This window comes from Trachemys scripta, chromosome 3 (genome assembly GCF_013100865.1).
Source record: "Trachemys scripta elegans isolate TJP31775 chromosome 3, CAS_Tse_1.0, whole genome shotgun sequence".
Taxonomy (NCBI): Eukaryota; Metazoa; Chordata; order Testudines; family Emydidae; genus Trachemys; species Trachemys scripta.
In genome coordinates, this window is record NC_048300.1 from 44644205 (window position 1) to 44662130 (window position 17926).

Below are 17926 nucleotides of genomic sequence, written 5' to 3' on the forward strand. Positions count from 1 at the left end.
CTTTACTGCTCTCTAGGTACAAGCAAGAACATGGTGCAATAACACAAATCTGGCTCAATCACTGATCAGTAACAGCTGTAATTCCAGAACATTTAGCATTCTTATAAACCACATCCTGAAAACTATAAATTGCTACAGCAGATCAGGATAATACTATATCCCTCTATTCTGCCCACAGCAATTTTGACATTTATGAGATTTTTCTGTGAACATTAGATTTTATTGAAAAATCTTATAAAAAGATATACTTGGATTTCATAATTGTTTAAAATAGCTTTGCTTTTTGTGGGGTTGTTTTTTGTAAGTTTCAAATATCAAAGGGTTTAAAATTCAGCAGTGACTATGATTGTTACATGCTTTACTGTATTAGCATATACAGAATTCCATATACAATAGTCTGTAATACAACCATTTACTTCCCAGTGAAGTGCAAATGCAATCCCAATCATTAGGAAAAATCTCTTTATGGGGAAAAAATGTTTTTGCTATGTACAGGCATTAAAATGACATCATTCTTGTTAATTTATAAATGCAAACATATGCGAATAGGAACCCTAGAAAACAAAATAATTCTGGCACAAAGCATAGTCCTTTCTTTATGTTTGGAGAGTAGTCAAAGCAGCCAGAGGACCTGATTCTGCTCTCACATACATAGATGTAAATCAAGGTGACTCGACTAAAGTCAATGGAATTAAACTGGCATAAAATTGGTGTAAGAAAGCAGAACTGGGCCAGAAACATTTGTCTCATTTTCAGATTCATAAAACAGGGGAAAGTGTATTCCTTTCACTACATGTTGTGTCACAAAATAATTTCTATTTAACGTATTACAGATCACAGGCTAAATTCTGTTTAGTCACACTTGAATGGAGCACTCCAGATTTACATCAGTGTACTGTAAAATGAATTTGGATTCTTGCATTCTTAATTGGAAAAAAAAATTTGCCCTCAGGATCAACCAAACTCTGAACTTACTTACACTTGTGCAAATCCAGACAGTTTGTCATTTGGAACAGAGTTTGGCCCATTATTTAGAATTTATTATTTTTCAGAGTAAAGCAAATTTGTATTCCTTAAAATGACAATTTTTCCCTGAAACAAAAAAAAATCCCTTTTGACATTTAAGATCTTGAAAATCACTTGTGGGGGATTGAAGTTTTTTAAAAAAGTTGAAAGATATAATATTTTCCACTGAGTTGTATGCCAGCATTTTGTTTAATTATACCTCATATACAAGCAATCACACTGTGAGCTTTTGCAGGGGAAAAAATAACAATCAGGCAGTTTGTTCTCTGTTGTGATGGAAGGGATAAGCCTTTTATTTCTACTGAATAAGTTGCTGGCATAATAGGTGAAACATTTGTGATAATTAGATGAACTTGTGCTCCAAACCCCCACAGAGTTTAGACATATTCCTTAAAGACAATCTGCTATAATGTATGGGAAGAGATGCTTATCTTCAGTTTTGCCTTTCTCCCCTTCAACCCCCCCCAAACAAATTTTTTTTTTTTTTTTTTTGGTAGCTAACGCATCTACCCATACATTCCCTGCTGGCCTTTTAAAAAGAGAGACTTAAAACTCTCTCGATTCAGACAAGACATTTGAGAGATGCTTAATTGGCCCCACTGGATAAGGAAGCGTTAAATCCTGTTCCCTAACACTCATGCAGTGTAGCTTCTTTTTAAATGACAAGCAAAATCATCTAATTCTATATACAAATCAACTAGCATGATACTGCTTGGTTGAAAGGGTCACCACAATTATGTAAAACATGAGCATTAACTATAATTGGGGTAGTTTGCTAATACAATAAAAAGCTCTGAACATGAGGAAAGTTATGCTCACAGCAGTAGCTATCACTTTCTAAAGTAAGAATTCATGGATGAAATGACATGAAAAAGATGGTTATAAAATTTTAATGGAATGATAAAAGGCAAAAGTCAGCCTCTCAGCTGAATTCTTAAAATCCCTATATATCACAATCAGCTCCTTAACTGTAAAATCAATGTGGAGTATAACATGTTGTCAATGTGGTTGTCACTGGAGGGAAGACTGCAAAGTATGACAGCTACACAGCTCAGCCTGCCAATGATAAAAATAAAATCATAAAGCTCTTTACTCAGATGTAATTGTTTATAGAACTAACTATTGAAAATGGGTACAGGGAGCATCTTTTTCCTTAAGATCTCTGATTCATATTTCAAGCCATTTCATTACAACATTAAAATTGGATGGTAGTTTCATTTTGGCAAATGGAATTATCTTTTATGAAAGGCTATTTTGCTCATCTACTTCAAAAGTTCAGTCTCTACTTAAAATGAAGGCACAGAATTGTCATTAATCTTTTTTAATCACCAGCCTAGAAACACGTTTTTATATACTTACCTGTACAGATTTTAGGGGGCCTATTCACCCACACATATCCCGGAACATTCATTAATGTTCCGGGATATGTACCTAGGTTACTGCTCATTAAAGCTAATGAGAGTTGCATGCTTTGACTGGAAGCTCTCTACCTAAGCAGAATAGACCCCCCGTTCATCGTAAGCCATCTATTTTTCTCCCCCGAGACCTCTTGGTGGTGAAATTATAAACATTGACAAAATGTGATGTCAATTATAAACTGCAGAAACTATTGGCTCCATCCAGTGGCAATCCAAGTTCTGCCCACAAGGGGAGCATGATTCTGTTGTCACTTAGCCTCAGCCTTCCTCACTCATGACATTCCTCACCCCTTAACTATAATGTAATATGAAGTTGCATGCTCCTTTATATGGAGGAAGAGCCACAGTTATGGAATAGTAATACTTTTGCCTGTGCTGATAGAAGAGAGATATCTTTACATTAGGACTTTTTCCACAACAACACTATAACAGATTACTCAAAGGAAAACAAATAGGATTTTTTGTTAATCTCAACCAAGGATCATCTGAGCACAGACATTTCAAATAATCATAAGAAGTAATAGCACTATATTGATAGGCACTATATAAATTAATAAAATAACTAGAAATAAAATGGTTTTTGGCTATTAGTAAATCTATCATCCATACTTAGCCCCATAAAATCAAGGCACAAGCAAAGGAACTGTAGTGGTCTCATGCTCAACAACTATCGTATAACATGTAAGTTTTGCCTTTATCTCTTGTGAATGAGCATAGGATGTAAGTATGAAATCAGTGGATGGCCTTTGAATCATTTGAGCCAGATAAAAAAGGAAGGTGAGGCTGTCTGACAAAAACCTTTTTGCTGAAGTGTATGCCCAAAAGAAAGGTGTACTTTAAAGACAGTATAAAGAAGTTTACCCCATGGATTCAAGGAGAGCATGAATGTCACAACACTAGATTGTTCCACTGTGCATGGCATCAAAGACTTTTGAAGAGATATTGCCTTCAGAAAGAGGGAGAGGTGTGCATGAAGCAGCACAGCAGTACTGTGAGAAAACTAGATCTTGGATCTTTATGAAAAGCTGAGTAGACGAAATGTGAAAATGTCTTTTGTTACCAGTAGAAGGGGGTTGTATTTTTCCATATGACCATGAACATCAGGTCATATTAAGCTGCTATGGTAAATCCAGTTGGCAGTGTTTCCTGTTTTTGAAGAGGAAATTGAATGAATCCTGTGAGAAACCATCAAAATGTGTCTACTTAGGATTCCATGCAGAGAGTTTCAGATGTGAACAGCCTTTGGGAGACTTTTCAGTGAACGAGGTTCTGAGATAATGGTAAAATCCACAGCTGACATACTGACATATGCCTTGGGAGCTATGGTCACCTGGCCAAAATGGAACTTAGAAGTTTTCCTGCAGCTTGGTTGTCAATCTTTCTAGTTGTCCTGGATGTTTGAGGGAAGAGAGGAAATACATAACCCTAGGCATCTGACCAGAGGAACAACAAGGCATCCACTCACCAGGCATGGATGCCAACTTGAAGAACAGATTTTGTTCACTTCGTGTTGGATAAATCCACCTGTGGAAGGAACCACCTCCAACCAATCTCAAACACTTGTGGGCGAGATGCCAAAAAATGGAAACTGACCCAGCAACAGTTGAGCTTCTCGGTGTAACTGCTGGTCTCAGCGTAGAGGTACATGGTTTTGGGGGACAGAGCCAGATGTTCCAAGTGCAACAGGATCTTGCTGTTTAGGCTTTTTGCTTTTCATTTCACGTTGATGGTTAAGATAAATCCTCATGGTTCTGGAGCCACTCTCCATGTGGATGGTTATAAACTATGGAAGAATACATGGAAAGAGGCTGATTGCTTCACTCCCCACTGCTCACAGCTTCAAGCAGTTGATGCTCAGCTGCAACTCCTGGGGAGACTACTTGTCCTGAACCATATTTAGACCTATCTGAGCTCCCAACCCTGACAGGTTGGCATTTGTGGTCATTTGGGTTCCTGGCAGATTTGTCAGTTATTTGTCTTTGAATAGTTGATGGGTGAGGGACGCTCCACCAACACAGGTAGTGCTGCACTTCTGGGAATAGGTGCAATAGGTAGTCCATTTCCTGAGTTTATCTCCAATGACCAATCAGAAAATTGTGAAAGGGCCAGAGGTAGAGCTTTGGGATCATTTCCATATGATCCCAACAGGCCTACAAGCCAGAGGCACTACTGTGCTGAAATCTGTTAAGTGCAGGAGAAATGATTGATGAGAACATGAATTTTGTTTGTTTTTTTCTCAGAAAATATCACTAAGGCCTGAGATGGTTTTGAAGAATTCTCCCTGATGTGACAGCACCTGAGGGAGTTAGGGAGAAATCCTACAGATAAACTACTGTAAGAACCTAGGACATTCCAGTCTAGCAAATGTGAAGTGATGAGCTGTCCTTATGATTGTTTCTTTGTCAACAGGTATTTGGATGGCCATTTTCCTCAACATGGTTACAAAAATGGCTGTTACAATGGTAAACACCCATGGAGAGAATGACAGGCTGAAGAACATTGCCTGGAATTGATATTGTTTATTTCTGAGTGCAAAGTGTTGAAATTTGTGATGACAGAGGTGTATCGGCACATGCAGACCATGGGAGCACATATAATTTTCTGCATGTTCCAGATGCACTAAGATCAATAAGTTTTTTCTAAAGGACATGTGGAAATAGCAATTTCCCATTGTTTATAACTGGGTCAAATCTGGCTGGACGTTTCTTAGAGACAGCAAAAAGCATCTCTCTGACTTCAGGACTATTCCTCTGTTAAATTTCAACCCTTTGGGGCTATCAGCTGGTGTATTTTAGAGCAGCCATAAGGCTACACTAAAAGTATGATGGGGTTGGGGCTGGCATAAAACTGGCTTCAAGAGCTGTAACTAACTCCTTGGCAGCTCCCCCTCTCAGCCCATCCAGAATGTTCACTATGAAAGAAAAGCATTAAATAAGATTAATATCTTAATTCCCTAAACTCGAGGAGAGATTCCATTTTATTCTTAGATGCAGTGCATGAAATTCTGATCTCAGTTACTCAGGATAAATCCAGAGTAATTCTATTGTTTTCAATAGAGTTAATCCAGATTTACACCCAAATAACTGAAAGCAGAATTTAGCCAAGAAATTTCCTGAATTGTTTGTATTTGTCTGGCAGCAAATGGTCTGACATTATTCTCACCAAGATCACTGGAACAAACATCTTTTATTAACACATGTTTAACAGGTTTTAAAATATTAATAGGAAATGTACATTATTGTTATTTGGCACTGGCAGGTTAGACTTTTAAAAATGCATGGAATCAGTTACTGGTGTCAGACTGATGTAAATGAAAAAAATATTTGAAATATCTATTAACATTCTCTTCAGCATCTACCTTTATATTATAATATTTTTTTTCCAAACAGATTTTTTTATGGTGATGTTTACTGAATTTCCTCTCATCTTTTCTGATTTCTTGCTAGTCGGGTGAAACAGCTATTATAAGGAAAATATATATGGTCAAATCCTCAGCTGGTGTAAATTAGTGTAATTGTATTGACAAACAGAGTTACCACTATTTATAGTAGTTGATCAGGCCAATATACCTATATATGTGATCCTTCTATGGATATTTTGTGCTACAGAGGCACATATTTGTGGGGTAAAACTCAAATATGGACATGGGAACATGTCTTTATTTTACCAGGTTAAGAGATACAGGAAATTTCAACTGTCAAAATTGCACTTTAAAAAGTCAGAGGATATTGGTTAGAAAGACCAGATATTAAGTGTAGCTCTGGCAATAAGCTGTCAGTATAGGTGGCTTTACAAGCAACATGTTGAAGCCTTGACAGAAATACTACTTATGCCCATTGCCAATCATTCAGTCTTTGTCAATTGAATTGAACATCCTTTCAGAGATGGCAGCCTTCCACAATGACACCAAAAATACAGAGTCCTCAGTCACCATTATAGTGGTGTAAGCTGTGTTGGTAAATTACAAACACAGAAATTGTTGGATACTGGAGATATATCAGCATATATTCTTTATCAATGCAAATGGAGCAGGGCATGGGAATGAAATGCACGGTCACTGAGAGGATAGAGTTTATAACTGCACTATAAAAATAGTGTTTTTCAAGATGAAAAACCAGATGTGGCAGCAACAATTTAAGAAGCAAATGAATAGCAATTTTCAAAACATTAGAGCTGGGCAAATATCAATGGAAAGCTTTCCATTAATTTTTCTTCAAATGTTTAAATGAATTCACCTAAGCCACATCACGCCCCTTTTGTGTCAACTACCTACGGACATTAATGCAATCAAATTGTTCATAAAAATGTTTGCAGAAGGTAAAATTCATTCCGGTACAGAAGGCACAAGTCCTATGCACCAGTAAAATCCCATTTATGGCCTTAAGTGGGAATAAAGTGGAACATAGGTCTTGAAAAAGCTCTGTGAACAAGAGTGAATTTCACCCAAAAAATCATATTTAGAAGTTGCACACACACATATTTGCAAAAACCCTATTTTAAACTCATACATCAATGACTGAGCTCAATGTGTACTCATCCCACACAGGAAAAAAAACAATATCGTGCGATTTACCTGACCATTCTCAGCTAACTATTATAGTCTGAACAACAAATATTCACAGATAACTGTTCAGTCAATCCACAGTTTTAAAAAAACAAAAAATGTATTAAGTAATTTTACAGAACAAGTGCATTAAAGGAAATTATGATCTGATCAAAAATCTTCATAGGTAGAAAAGAGGCTAAGTCTCTGGTTCCGCAAAGATTGACTCATATACTGAACTTTATTCATTCATGTGATTAGTCACATTTAAATCAATGGGGCAACTCAAGTGCTTAGATTTAAGCACTTGTGTGTTTCCAAGATTGGGGCCTACATTTGTCTGATAGCTGTAAAAAACATGTCTCCAACTGATGATATATTAAGACATATTTCTGTCTGAGATATTTTCTGAATACAGGTGTCAGAGTGGTAGCCATGTTAGTCTGTATCAGCAAAAACAACGAGGAGTCCTTGTGGCACCTTAGAGACTAACAAATTTATTTGGGTATAAGCTTTTGTGGGCTAGAACCCACTTCATCAGATGACTGGAGTGGAAAATACAGTAGCAGGTATAAATATACAGCACATGAAAAGATGTTAGTTGCCATATCAAGTGGGAGGTCAGTCTAACGAGACAATTCAATTAACGGTAGGATACCAAGGGAGGAAAGAAGAACAGGAGTACTTGTGGCACCTTAGTCTCTAAGGTGCCACAAGTACTCCTGTTCTTCTTTTTGCGGATACAGACTAACACGGCTGCTACTCTGAAACCTGTCATTATGCAAGGGAGGAAAAATCACTTTTGTAGTGGTAATGAGAGTGGCCAATTTCAAACAGTTGACAAGAAGGTTGATACGAAAGCTTATGCCCAAATAAATTTGTTAATCTCTAAGGTGCCACAAGCACTCATTTTTTCTGAATACAATCTGCTTTGATCTTAGAGAAAGGGGTGAGAACAATGAGGAGCCACAAATGGTGGCTAATTTATACCCCAATTAATTCTGTTACTTTAGGTCCAAGGTGCCTGATTCTTTTTTCACACCAGTGTAAATCTGGAGTACAAGGAAAAGCAGGACCAAGAAGTTGGGATTTTAATTTTTCAATTACAAAAAATATTTCTCTCAGAATTTCTCTTGTTTATTAAATGAGTGATATGACAGGAGGCATCTCTTAGGCAAAGATTTTGATTGTTCTGATATCTGGTATACTGGGGTCATTAGCTAATGATTTGAAAAATGCAAGAAAACATTTTTCAAAGCAACAGCACACTTCAAGAAGTGTGGTTATGGCTCTACTAGATACCTTCATTACACAGCCATTGGACTTCAACTATGCTGTATCTGAGGTATATGTGCATTTGTGTGTTTGGTAACTGCACACCTTCTCATGTGTTGTTTTTATATTGCACCTAGTACCTGTGCAACATATGTCAGTTAAAATGGCTACGTTCACAACCCTAGCTTTAATGTCAAACAAATGCAAGTAGAGTGAGTTTGCAAAATATGAACCAATTAATGCCAGACTTAGTGGATGAGTCAAGGGGCTGGCAATATAAACTGTGCCTTCTTCTTACTGATCATTTGTTTGAAACAGTATCCAAAAGTCCTACAGAAAGCTGCTGCACTACTTAGGTGGCATCAGCCCAACGACCACAAAAGAAATGACATCCTTCTTTACATGCTGAACAAGATGACAAGGCTATATCTTCATTTACTACTGACGTCAATACATTTACTGATGTAAATGAAATCAGACTCTAGCTCACAGAATGCAAAAAAAAAAAAAAATCCACCCTCACTCTAACAAACTATCCACACTAACAAATATTTTTCTCTATCTGCATATGGCCATATGTGAATAGAGAGAGTCATTATATAATGAAATGAGGTATTTCTCTGAAAAATATTCCTTTACATCCATTTAATGAACAGTTCACACAACTCATACAAGATTTTTTAGGTGTTTTTATTACTGTAGCTTAGCTCTCAGGGAGAAAATATGTTATTACTATTAAGCTAATAAAATGAGATAAAAGAAAAAGAAATCATATGCAATGCTAGTTTAGCCAGCGGAAGGATATGCATTTGTATTATCTTAAACATCTGTTAGCAGATAAGTGGGATTCAACTCTGTATTTTTGCAAGCTACTTACTGTCCTCTGCTGTAATCATCGGAGTCCAGTCACTATATGTATTACCATAACCATTGGAGACTATCATTCTCATCTCGTACACTGTATATGGCTGAAGATCTTTGACTATATAGCTTAAGGAAGCAGAGGGACTGGAAAATAACCTGGAAAGAAATGAAGAATGAGTTATAAAGCTCCAAAATACAAGGGGTGGGGGTAGAAAAGAAGACAAAAACACCCTACGGGTGAGCCACCTCTAAAATAATTTTACTTCTCTTCACTGACAATTTACAGAAGATTTTTATTGTTTGCATACTCTAGAATATCATCAGTGGAATTCCTAGGCCTCATCTGGAGTCGATAACTGGGTAAGCCTGGAGCGTTATTGCGAACTGGTGTAGACCAGACAACCTGAAGACTGGTCGGCGTGGCAGATGAAAGCCTTGGAGGCAGCATGCCATCTGGAGCTGTCGAAAAACATGGATGAATTAGAGCAGAGAAAACCGTGGAGAACATATGCTGGATGGAATCAAAATGCTCCATATACTGGAAAAACTGTTCCTCACGATCAACAGCATGTCAACATGGTCCATTTAATTTAACATTTTCGTTACTGAAGTACTGTACTTCTTTATGTTCTTCTTTCCAATACAATTACACCAATATCACTGGGCTGAGAGCAACCCCCAAAACACCAAAAGGAATTCAGTTGTAACATTCTATCCCACCTGCTAGTATATTAGCCCCCTGCACTGCCAATTTTACTCACATTGAAATCAAAGAAACATCTCATTGAGGAAGTATTACTCAATCTGAGTAGCAGGGCAGCAAAGTCAGGCACTTCATTCAAATACCCCTCCCCTTCTCTCATTAATAACTTGATATAACATTTAGCAAATCAGATACTCAGCTGGTATAAATGAATGTAGATCCACTGAAGTCTGGGGATTTGGACCAGTATTTCTTCCATTTGATTAATTCTAACTTTTATTGAGTGGGCCCAGGAATCACAGATCCAGCCCTATTCCAGGTTCTGAGGCAGTTCTTCAGCTGGTATCAATCGGTGTAATCCCACTGAAGTGATTTACACCAGCTGAGATTGTGGCCTTATGTTTTTCTCACCATGAAAGACTAACCTGGTCGAAAAACCTTTCATGTATAACACATTTGACATTTGTGTATTGGATGCCAAAACAGCATATTTTCAGAATGTTAAATAGAAAGGTTGGACTGTTTGATATTTTTTTTCATTTAAACTTTTGTAAAGTGCTTGTGTCTTTGATGGTTCAGTAGCTACCATTTGCATCTTTCTGTGGTCATCCAAATAGAAATTTTTCATCACTGTTCTCTTTTTCTGGTACCAGGCTGACTGAAAGATTGTTGTAAACCAATCTATGGTTCAGCGTGTTGACTGGCACCTATATTAAGGAACTGCAACTGATTGGCAGAACTACTAAACTGGGCACTTGGGTAAGCAGCACGTTGTAATTTAGTTTTATGATCTTCATGTACCATGTGAAGAATAGCTGTCTCCCAAGTGGCAAAAACAGACATTGTGCCCACATGGTGCCTGAATCCTTTCTGCTAGAGTTTAAAGATTAAGTTTTTCTCTCAGTTACCATACATTCGTGTAAATCGAGAGACTCCATTGATGTCAATGAAATTGTTCTAGATTAACACTGATAAACTAAAATCAGAATTTGGCATGCAATATATGTTTTAAAATCTGTGTGTGCAAAATACAATACACATACATAATCAGTCATTATTTTAGCATCCATTTGTAAAGTGCCTGGTAAGGTCAATTGTAAGTAAGCTCTGCTAGTACAAAATGAGAACAAAAATAAATAGCAATTAAAATAAAATACTTTGCATTACTATAGTGCCTTTCATCAGAGGACCTCAGAATGCTTTTACAAACATTCACTAATTAAGCCACACAATCTCTCTATGAGGTAGGGCACCATCTCATTCAAAATTAAATTGCATCTGAAGTTTAAATGTACCAACTGTTCAAGTACATACACAAACTTTACATAGATCAAGACCAGAAGTATACTACAACTCGCTGAAAATGGCAGGGGAATTCAGGTAGGGGAATCTAATTAACTCACTGGTAATTTGGCCAAGAAGCTGGGGTTCACACCACTATATTTGAGAAAAGTATTATGAAAATAACATATTGCCTGCTAAGGAAGTAATGTGGTCCACTGGCTGGGTCACTGAACTGTGCTTATTCCCAGCTCTGCCAGTAGTCTGCTGTGTGTGACTTTAGGCAAGTCCTTCCACTCTATATGCCTTAGATATCTCATCTGTAAAATGGAGACAATGACACTTACCTCTTTTGTAAAGCTCTTTGAGATTCACAAATGAAAAGCATCAAATAAACTCTAACTATGTATTTTTATTAATTATTATGGAGGTACAAGAATGTTCAAGTACAAATATATAGCTGTTTAATAGTCAACTATTTACAATACAGATATAATTTAGTTGCCTAGATAATCAAAGTTAGAGGTCCAAATAGATGACATTGTACTGGTACAATGAAAAGAACAGTAGAGAATGTGGGCCAAACTCAATCCCTGTGAAGGTCCATTGACTTAATTTGGTCCTTTGAGGCTTTCAAATGTTAGAATGTACAAAATATATGTCTTTGTATAAAGGATTTCCTGGATCTTGCCGAGAATTTCATTAATATGCACTGTGAAAAAGAAGACTACAGGAATAAAGCACTTTTGAGTCTCTGTCGAGTAATAACTAGAAAGGTGTCTATAAAATTGGTCACATTTTGATCATTAAAACTTTGAAGGGTTTCCTAAACAACCTGATCATTCTAAATTGCATATAGAACATATTCTGGTTATTTCAGCTACTTCCCGTAAACTGAGATCTTTAATGTAATATTTCCCTCAGTTTAACCCCTTTATCCTACTCTTATTCCCCAAAGTACCCAAGCAATAACTGGTAACCAGAAATAATTCAGCTGCAGGTTTCTCAACAGAAGAGCCATGTATCTATCAGCTTGATATATTGTCTTTAAGATGCAATGTTGCTCAAAAAGCTCCCCTCAAGCTTTAATATCACTCTCAGGGGGCAACCACTCCATTTGCAACCTACTGAATCAACATCTTGTCCAGTAAATCCTAACTAGATCTGGTAAAAAAAAATCATGCTTCATCTACAAAAAGAGAGCATAAAGGATGGGAAAAAATCTTTAATTACCTGTCTACCTTAACTATTTTATTGTGAGAGCAAATGGAGAAAGAATTATGCATAATAAATGGTTTAAATTGATACCACCAGTTTTGGGAGAAAATGTGGACTAGGCAATAAGATACAGGAAGATGAGCCAAGAGAGGCATTCTGTTCCCAGGTCTGTCACTGACTTGCTGAGTTGCTTTTGAAAAGTCACTTAACATCTGTGCCTCAGTTTCCTCAACAAAAAAGGAGCTAATGATAGATCTCTAAGATTTTCAAAGATGACTAAGGATGAAAACCTTTATACGGTGGCTGCACCGTAAATGTTTCCTCTATTTTGAAAGACTCTACTACTTTGAGAGATATTTACCAATCACAAGAGTATTTCCATCGTCCATAGGGCAATCTCTCTCAAAAACACATGAAACTTTTAAAGTGCAGTCACCAAAAGTGATCATTATTATTTGAATGATAAAGTATTAAACCCATTAAATGGGTCTGCGTTGTATTCTACACTTTACTACAATGCCACATAACTTAATGAGAGCAAGAACAGGCTGAAGGGCTAAATTCTAATCTCTATTAAATAGGTGTAAATTCAGAGTAATTCCAGTAAAGTTACCCTAGATTTACAGTGGTTGTAACTGAGATCAGACCTGGTATAGCCATACTATATGCAGAAGGCAAACACAAGAGTTTATAACTATGCAAATGTAATTCTAATAGTATACCACATCTGCACATGCAAAATATTTAAAAATAGCACAGGTGCTGCAATTGCTTCTTATCTAAATGTTTTCCTTACACATGTGTGCATGCAAACTATAACAGCAGACATTTAACTAGTAAGGAAGGAATTGGCTCTTCACAGTTTGTGCCATAAGACTGAGGAGCTATTGCAATGATAACGGAGTTTTGGATGAATGTCTTCTCAAGTCATGTTCACTCTTGCCCTTTTCCAGGTCTAATTCACACACTTCATTTCTTTATTTCACTGCATTGCTGTTTAGCCACCTCTGATTAATTTTCTCTTAGGTATCCATTCTAAGACCATGTTATTCAAGTCACTTTTTCTGGCAATATGTTCTGTACCTTGACATTTGTTTCTCTTCTTTTTCCTCAAGCATGCCTGTTACCTTGGCATTTGTTCTGTCCACATAATTCCTATCATTGCTTTCTCCATAATTCTCGGTATAGGCACATGTTTTTGTTTCATTTACTCAGTGAGAGACCATGTTGCTGGGCCATATGTCATCACTAGAAGGGCATGGTAGTTATAAACCTTTATCTATTGCCAAAACAGAAGATTGCTTTTTCTGTGTCTCATCTTCACAGATGCACTAGAGTCATTCTGGTTTCTCTTTTAACTCCTTCAGTCAGAACATCTCACTTATTCAACATATAATATACACAGCCAATATTCTTGGGTTTTTCTTTTCAGTTGTGTACCCAAGCATCTTATCCTATCTTCAATGTCACTATTGCACATCATCCATCCTATACTTTGTAGATCTCAGAGTTGATCTCTGCTATGCCGACATATTGTTTGAAAAAGATGGGCTTGCTGGCCCACTCACAGTTAATAATACTTCCTCTTTTCTCGCTCAGGTTTGGAAGTCTTCACTGAGATGTACTGTTCCTTCTGATTTAGTCATCTGCCTGTTCTTTTGTTGGTATTTTGTGGAGGTCTTTAGTAGCAGTTCTGCCACTGGGACACTGACCTACTCAGAAAAATTTAATTTTTGAAATTTTATTTTAATCTTTACATCTGTCTTTATCCCAATTTTATGTGTAATTCGTAGCTCTTAATTTATTATCATAGTGCATTCAACTGCATGCAGCAATAGCTATTCCAGTATCCCAAGTTGTATAGTACAACTTTAATAGGCAACAGCAAAAAAGCACCAGCAATGGGACTTCAACAAGGCTTTGTTCAATGGCCTGGTGGTCACCGTGAGGAGCTGAAGGAGAGTTTTAAGACAGCCCTCTTGTGGGGCCTGACTTCCGTGGAGTTACTCCTGGTTTACATTGGTTTAAGAAAGAACAAAATTAGAGCTGATTTTTTCATATAATCTTAACTGTATTCAGTGCATCAGCTTCTGAAGAACGGAAGTGTAATAGATTGCCCCTTTCCTAAAGCATTAATTACCCCATACTGAAGTCAAGGTTATAGGAGCAGCATGTAAGATTTGTGTCCTGTGCCTTATGTTGATTTAAGAAGAGAGCACAGGCACACTACTTCAGTCAAGTTATATAGAAGTTTATCCGCACTACCCAACTTGAACTTCTGCTAAACTACAGAAGATATAAAAATACCAATAGGGAATTAGTTGATTGATTGATGATTATAAATACCTGTTGGACACACAATGGATGGAATTTATAACTGCCCAGTAAAACCAATTATTTTATGATGTTTAAAAGGATACCCAGCCAGTACTATCACATAGTAAAGCTACTTAAAAAACTTCCCCCACATACAATATTCATATGGGTGTCACAAGTCATTCTAAAACCACAGGTAAATAAAGGTGCTCTACCAGTAATCATAAAAATATAGGGCTGGACTTGAGAGGTGACCTAGTTTATAAAACCCCTCCTTCGATGGTAAGCCAGGAAAAGTATACTTAAATCAATACTTCCAATTACTTTGCTCTATGCACAACTTCAATACCCTGTCCCAAGTAGCTGTATAGGATGACGGAAATCCTTTCCACTCCCCACATAAAAGCTATGTCTACACTACCGCCAGATCAATGCTCTGGCGATCGATGCACCGGGGGGGTCGATTTAGCGGGCATAGTGAAGACTCACTAAATCGACTGCAGAGCACTCTCCGGTTGACCTCGGTACTCCACCAGGAACAAGAAGAGTAAGGCAAGTCAACGGGATAGTATCTCCCGTCGACCTAGCGCAGTGTAGACACCACAGCAAGTTGACCTAAACGCTATCGACTCCAACTACATTATTCACGTAACTGGAGTTGCGTAACTTAAGTCGACTTACCGTGGTAGTGTAGACATAGCCAAAGTCTTGCAAACAACATAACCGCACCTTTTCTCTACCTCAGAGAGTGCTCGTGGCAAAAGAAGGGACAGGATTCTGCCCATCTACTGTGTGTGTGTGTTAGCTGCAGGTTTTTTATGAACGGTCTTAAGAAGGGAAACTCAGGGCTGAAATTCTCATTTGTTATACTTTTTTGGGGTACAATAGCTTATTTGGATTTCTTTGAAGAACAAGAGATCTACAGTCTGAACATTTTTTGTTGGGGCAGTGGATATATCAGGGAATTGGAAGCAGCCTACAGAGCCTTTAACTCTAGGTTGTTGGTTCAAATCTAGCCTATGGTAGTAACAAACAAAACCATTACCACCTGATGATAGTTTTAATGGGAACATTAGCTTCAGTTGGTTGTCCTTGGTATGTGTCTTAAGAGGTACGATAAAGTAGGGCAAATAGATTGGTACTGTGGTTAGTTCAGTACTAATTTTTTTATTTGAACCTTTCTAAAGCAATGTATTGCTTTGAGGCTTCGGTAAAAGCTTTACAGTAATATTGAACCTAACAGCTGGAGTAAAACCACCACACAGCAGGTTGCACACTTACAGTTTCTTTGAAAAGCTAGGGTATACCGAAGGTGACTGCAGGACTTGTGGTCACTAGATCACAGTTCATCCAGCCATGATGTGCCTGACACCATGACATGCAATTTACACCCTTATCGTTCTTTCCCCACCTGCTGAGTGGGAAAGAAAGATTTCCTACATCTTCTACTACCAGTAGGGATGGTGTCCCTGTTTGCCAGAAGCTGGGAATGGGCAACAGGGAATGGATCACTTGATGATTACCTGTTCCGTTCATTCTCTCTGTGGCACCTGGCATTAGCCACTGTCGGAAGACAGGATACTGAGCTAGATGGACCTTTGGTCCGACTCAGTATGGCCGTTATGTTCTTAGTAATTTATCCATGCAACACAGTAGGATTTGGTCCTTATTAAATTCTTTTATATATAATAAAAGTATAGATTTATTAAAGGAAAATATTTAAAGCTCACTGGCTCCTACTTATCATATTTAAACCTGAATTCCTGCATTAGTGATAGTTTTTTCTGGTTAATTGTTGTGCATAGATTACTAAGGTCATAATGTGGCTCATGCAAAGTCAATTTCACAAAGATGGTCATATAGCTGTCCTCATAGGTTGTTTGAAAACAGAGTTATGGTAGCTTCTTGAAATGCATAAAACAAGCACTTACTGTAACTCAACTGAAAACTGCACATCAGAATTCTTCTTCCCCATAATGTTTGAATTTCTCTTTGCAAAGGTGCTCCCTTTGGACATTCATAAATACACTAATAATTTACAAGATCAAGAAGTTCTCTCTCTTCTCCTTTCATATTTACATGTGTGGGCATTTGCTCTACAACTTCACCTGAAAGCAAACTATTTACTGTTTTCATTTAATTGAATGCTGCAATGTGCTGTGGTTTATACATGAAAAGGATAGAGAAAACAAATATCTTACATTTTGACTAAAAAGGAACGACATGGCCCATTGTTTATATTAATAACCAAAACATGCCACAAACCAGACACTTGCAGAACAAGGTACTACTCAACATGGTAGGGTAGCAGAATCTGGCCCTTAAAAACCAGTCACAGTTTTGGACTGGATTCTGATACTGTGGTTCATATCAACTAGCATCCTACTCCATTAATAGTCCCATATAGATGATATCCCTACTACTCATGGGAGTGAAGTGCTATTTTGTGTGAGTAAGTGTAGCAGAATCTGTCCCGCTGTTACTAAACAAAAAAAGAGAGTCAGTTAATCTCACCTGTTTATCACCCATAGAATAAGAGGCCAGTTACCTAAAGTTTAGCTGGCTATTGTTCATGAAGGATCCAATAACTAACATGAGAAGTGACTGCTAAGTATGCACTGTGCAAATAGAGAAAGATCTGGACTACAAGTTCAAAACTAGTCTTAACTTCTTTACAATCTTTTAGCTTCAGCACAGCTAGTAAAACTTATCTGTAACAAAAAACATTTCCATTGACTTTGACTCTTTTTTCTGTATGGAAACTTTCTGCACACAGATCATTCTTTTTAAAAAAAGTATTATTGGGGTGTTGAATCTCTCAGGGAGAAGATTGAGGGCCCTGCAGGGAGAAAGATAAAGTGGGAGATAAGCAGGACCAGGAAATCATATGACACATCAAATATTTTTCGGTCCTCTTTTTCACAGGTTAGAGCATTATATATTTGGCTAGCAAATTTTACAGTATCTGAGTACTTCCTTGCATGCTGGAGACACAAAGATATAAACCAATTTTATTAGCGGTCTAGTAAATTTTACAATCAATTCTGTCTTGTCACATTCACATCAAGTAACTGCGTGTACACACAGTGGCCAAGTGAGCACTTCGTGAGCAAATATAATTGTTCATGTGTGAACAGGGCTGGCTCCAGCTTTTTTGCCGCCCCAAGCGGCGAAGCGGGAAAGAAAAAAAAAAAAAAAGATAAAGCCGATCGGCAGCACTTTGGTGGCAGCTCAATCATGCCGCTTCTTTCCTCGGTGGTAATTCGGTGGTGGGTCATTCGC

General features: G+C 37.5%; 1 protein-coding gene across 1 annotated transcript in view; it reads right to left on the reverse strand.

Moving 5' to 3' along the window:
• Nucleotides 1-17926, reverse strand: part of USH2A (usherin) — a 548586-nt gene that overhangs the window by 176182 nt on the left and 354478 nt on the right. The window contains exons 38-39 of the mRNA XM_034764482.1: nt 9435-9585; nt 9140-9282 (exon numbers count right to left, since the gene is read on the reverse strand). Of these exons, the coding sequence (XP_034620373.1) occupies nt 9140-9282; nt 9435-9585 (294 nt within the window). The remainder of the gene's footprint in view (nt 1-9139; nt 9283-9434; nt 9586-17926) is intronic.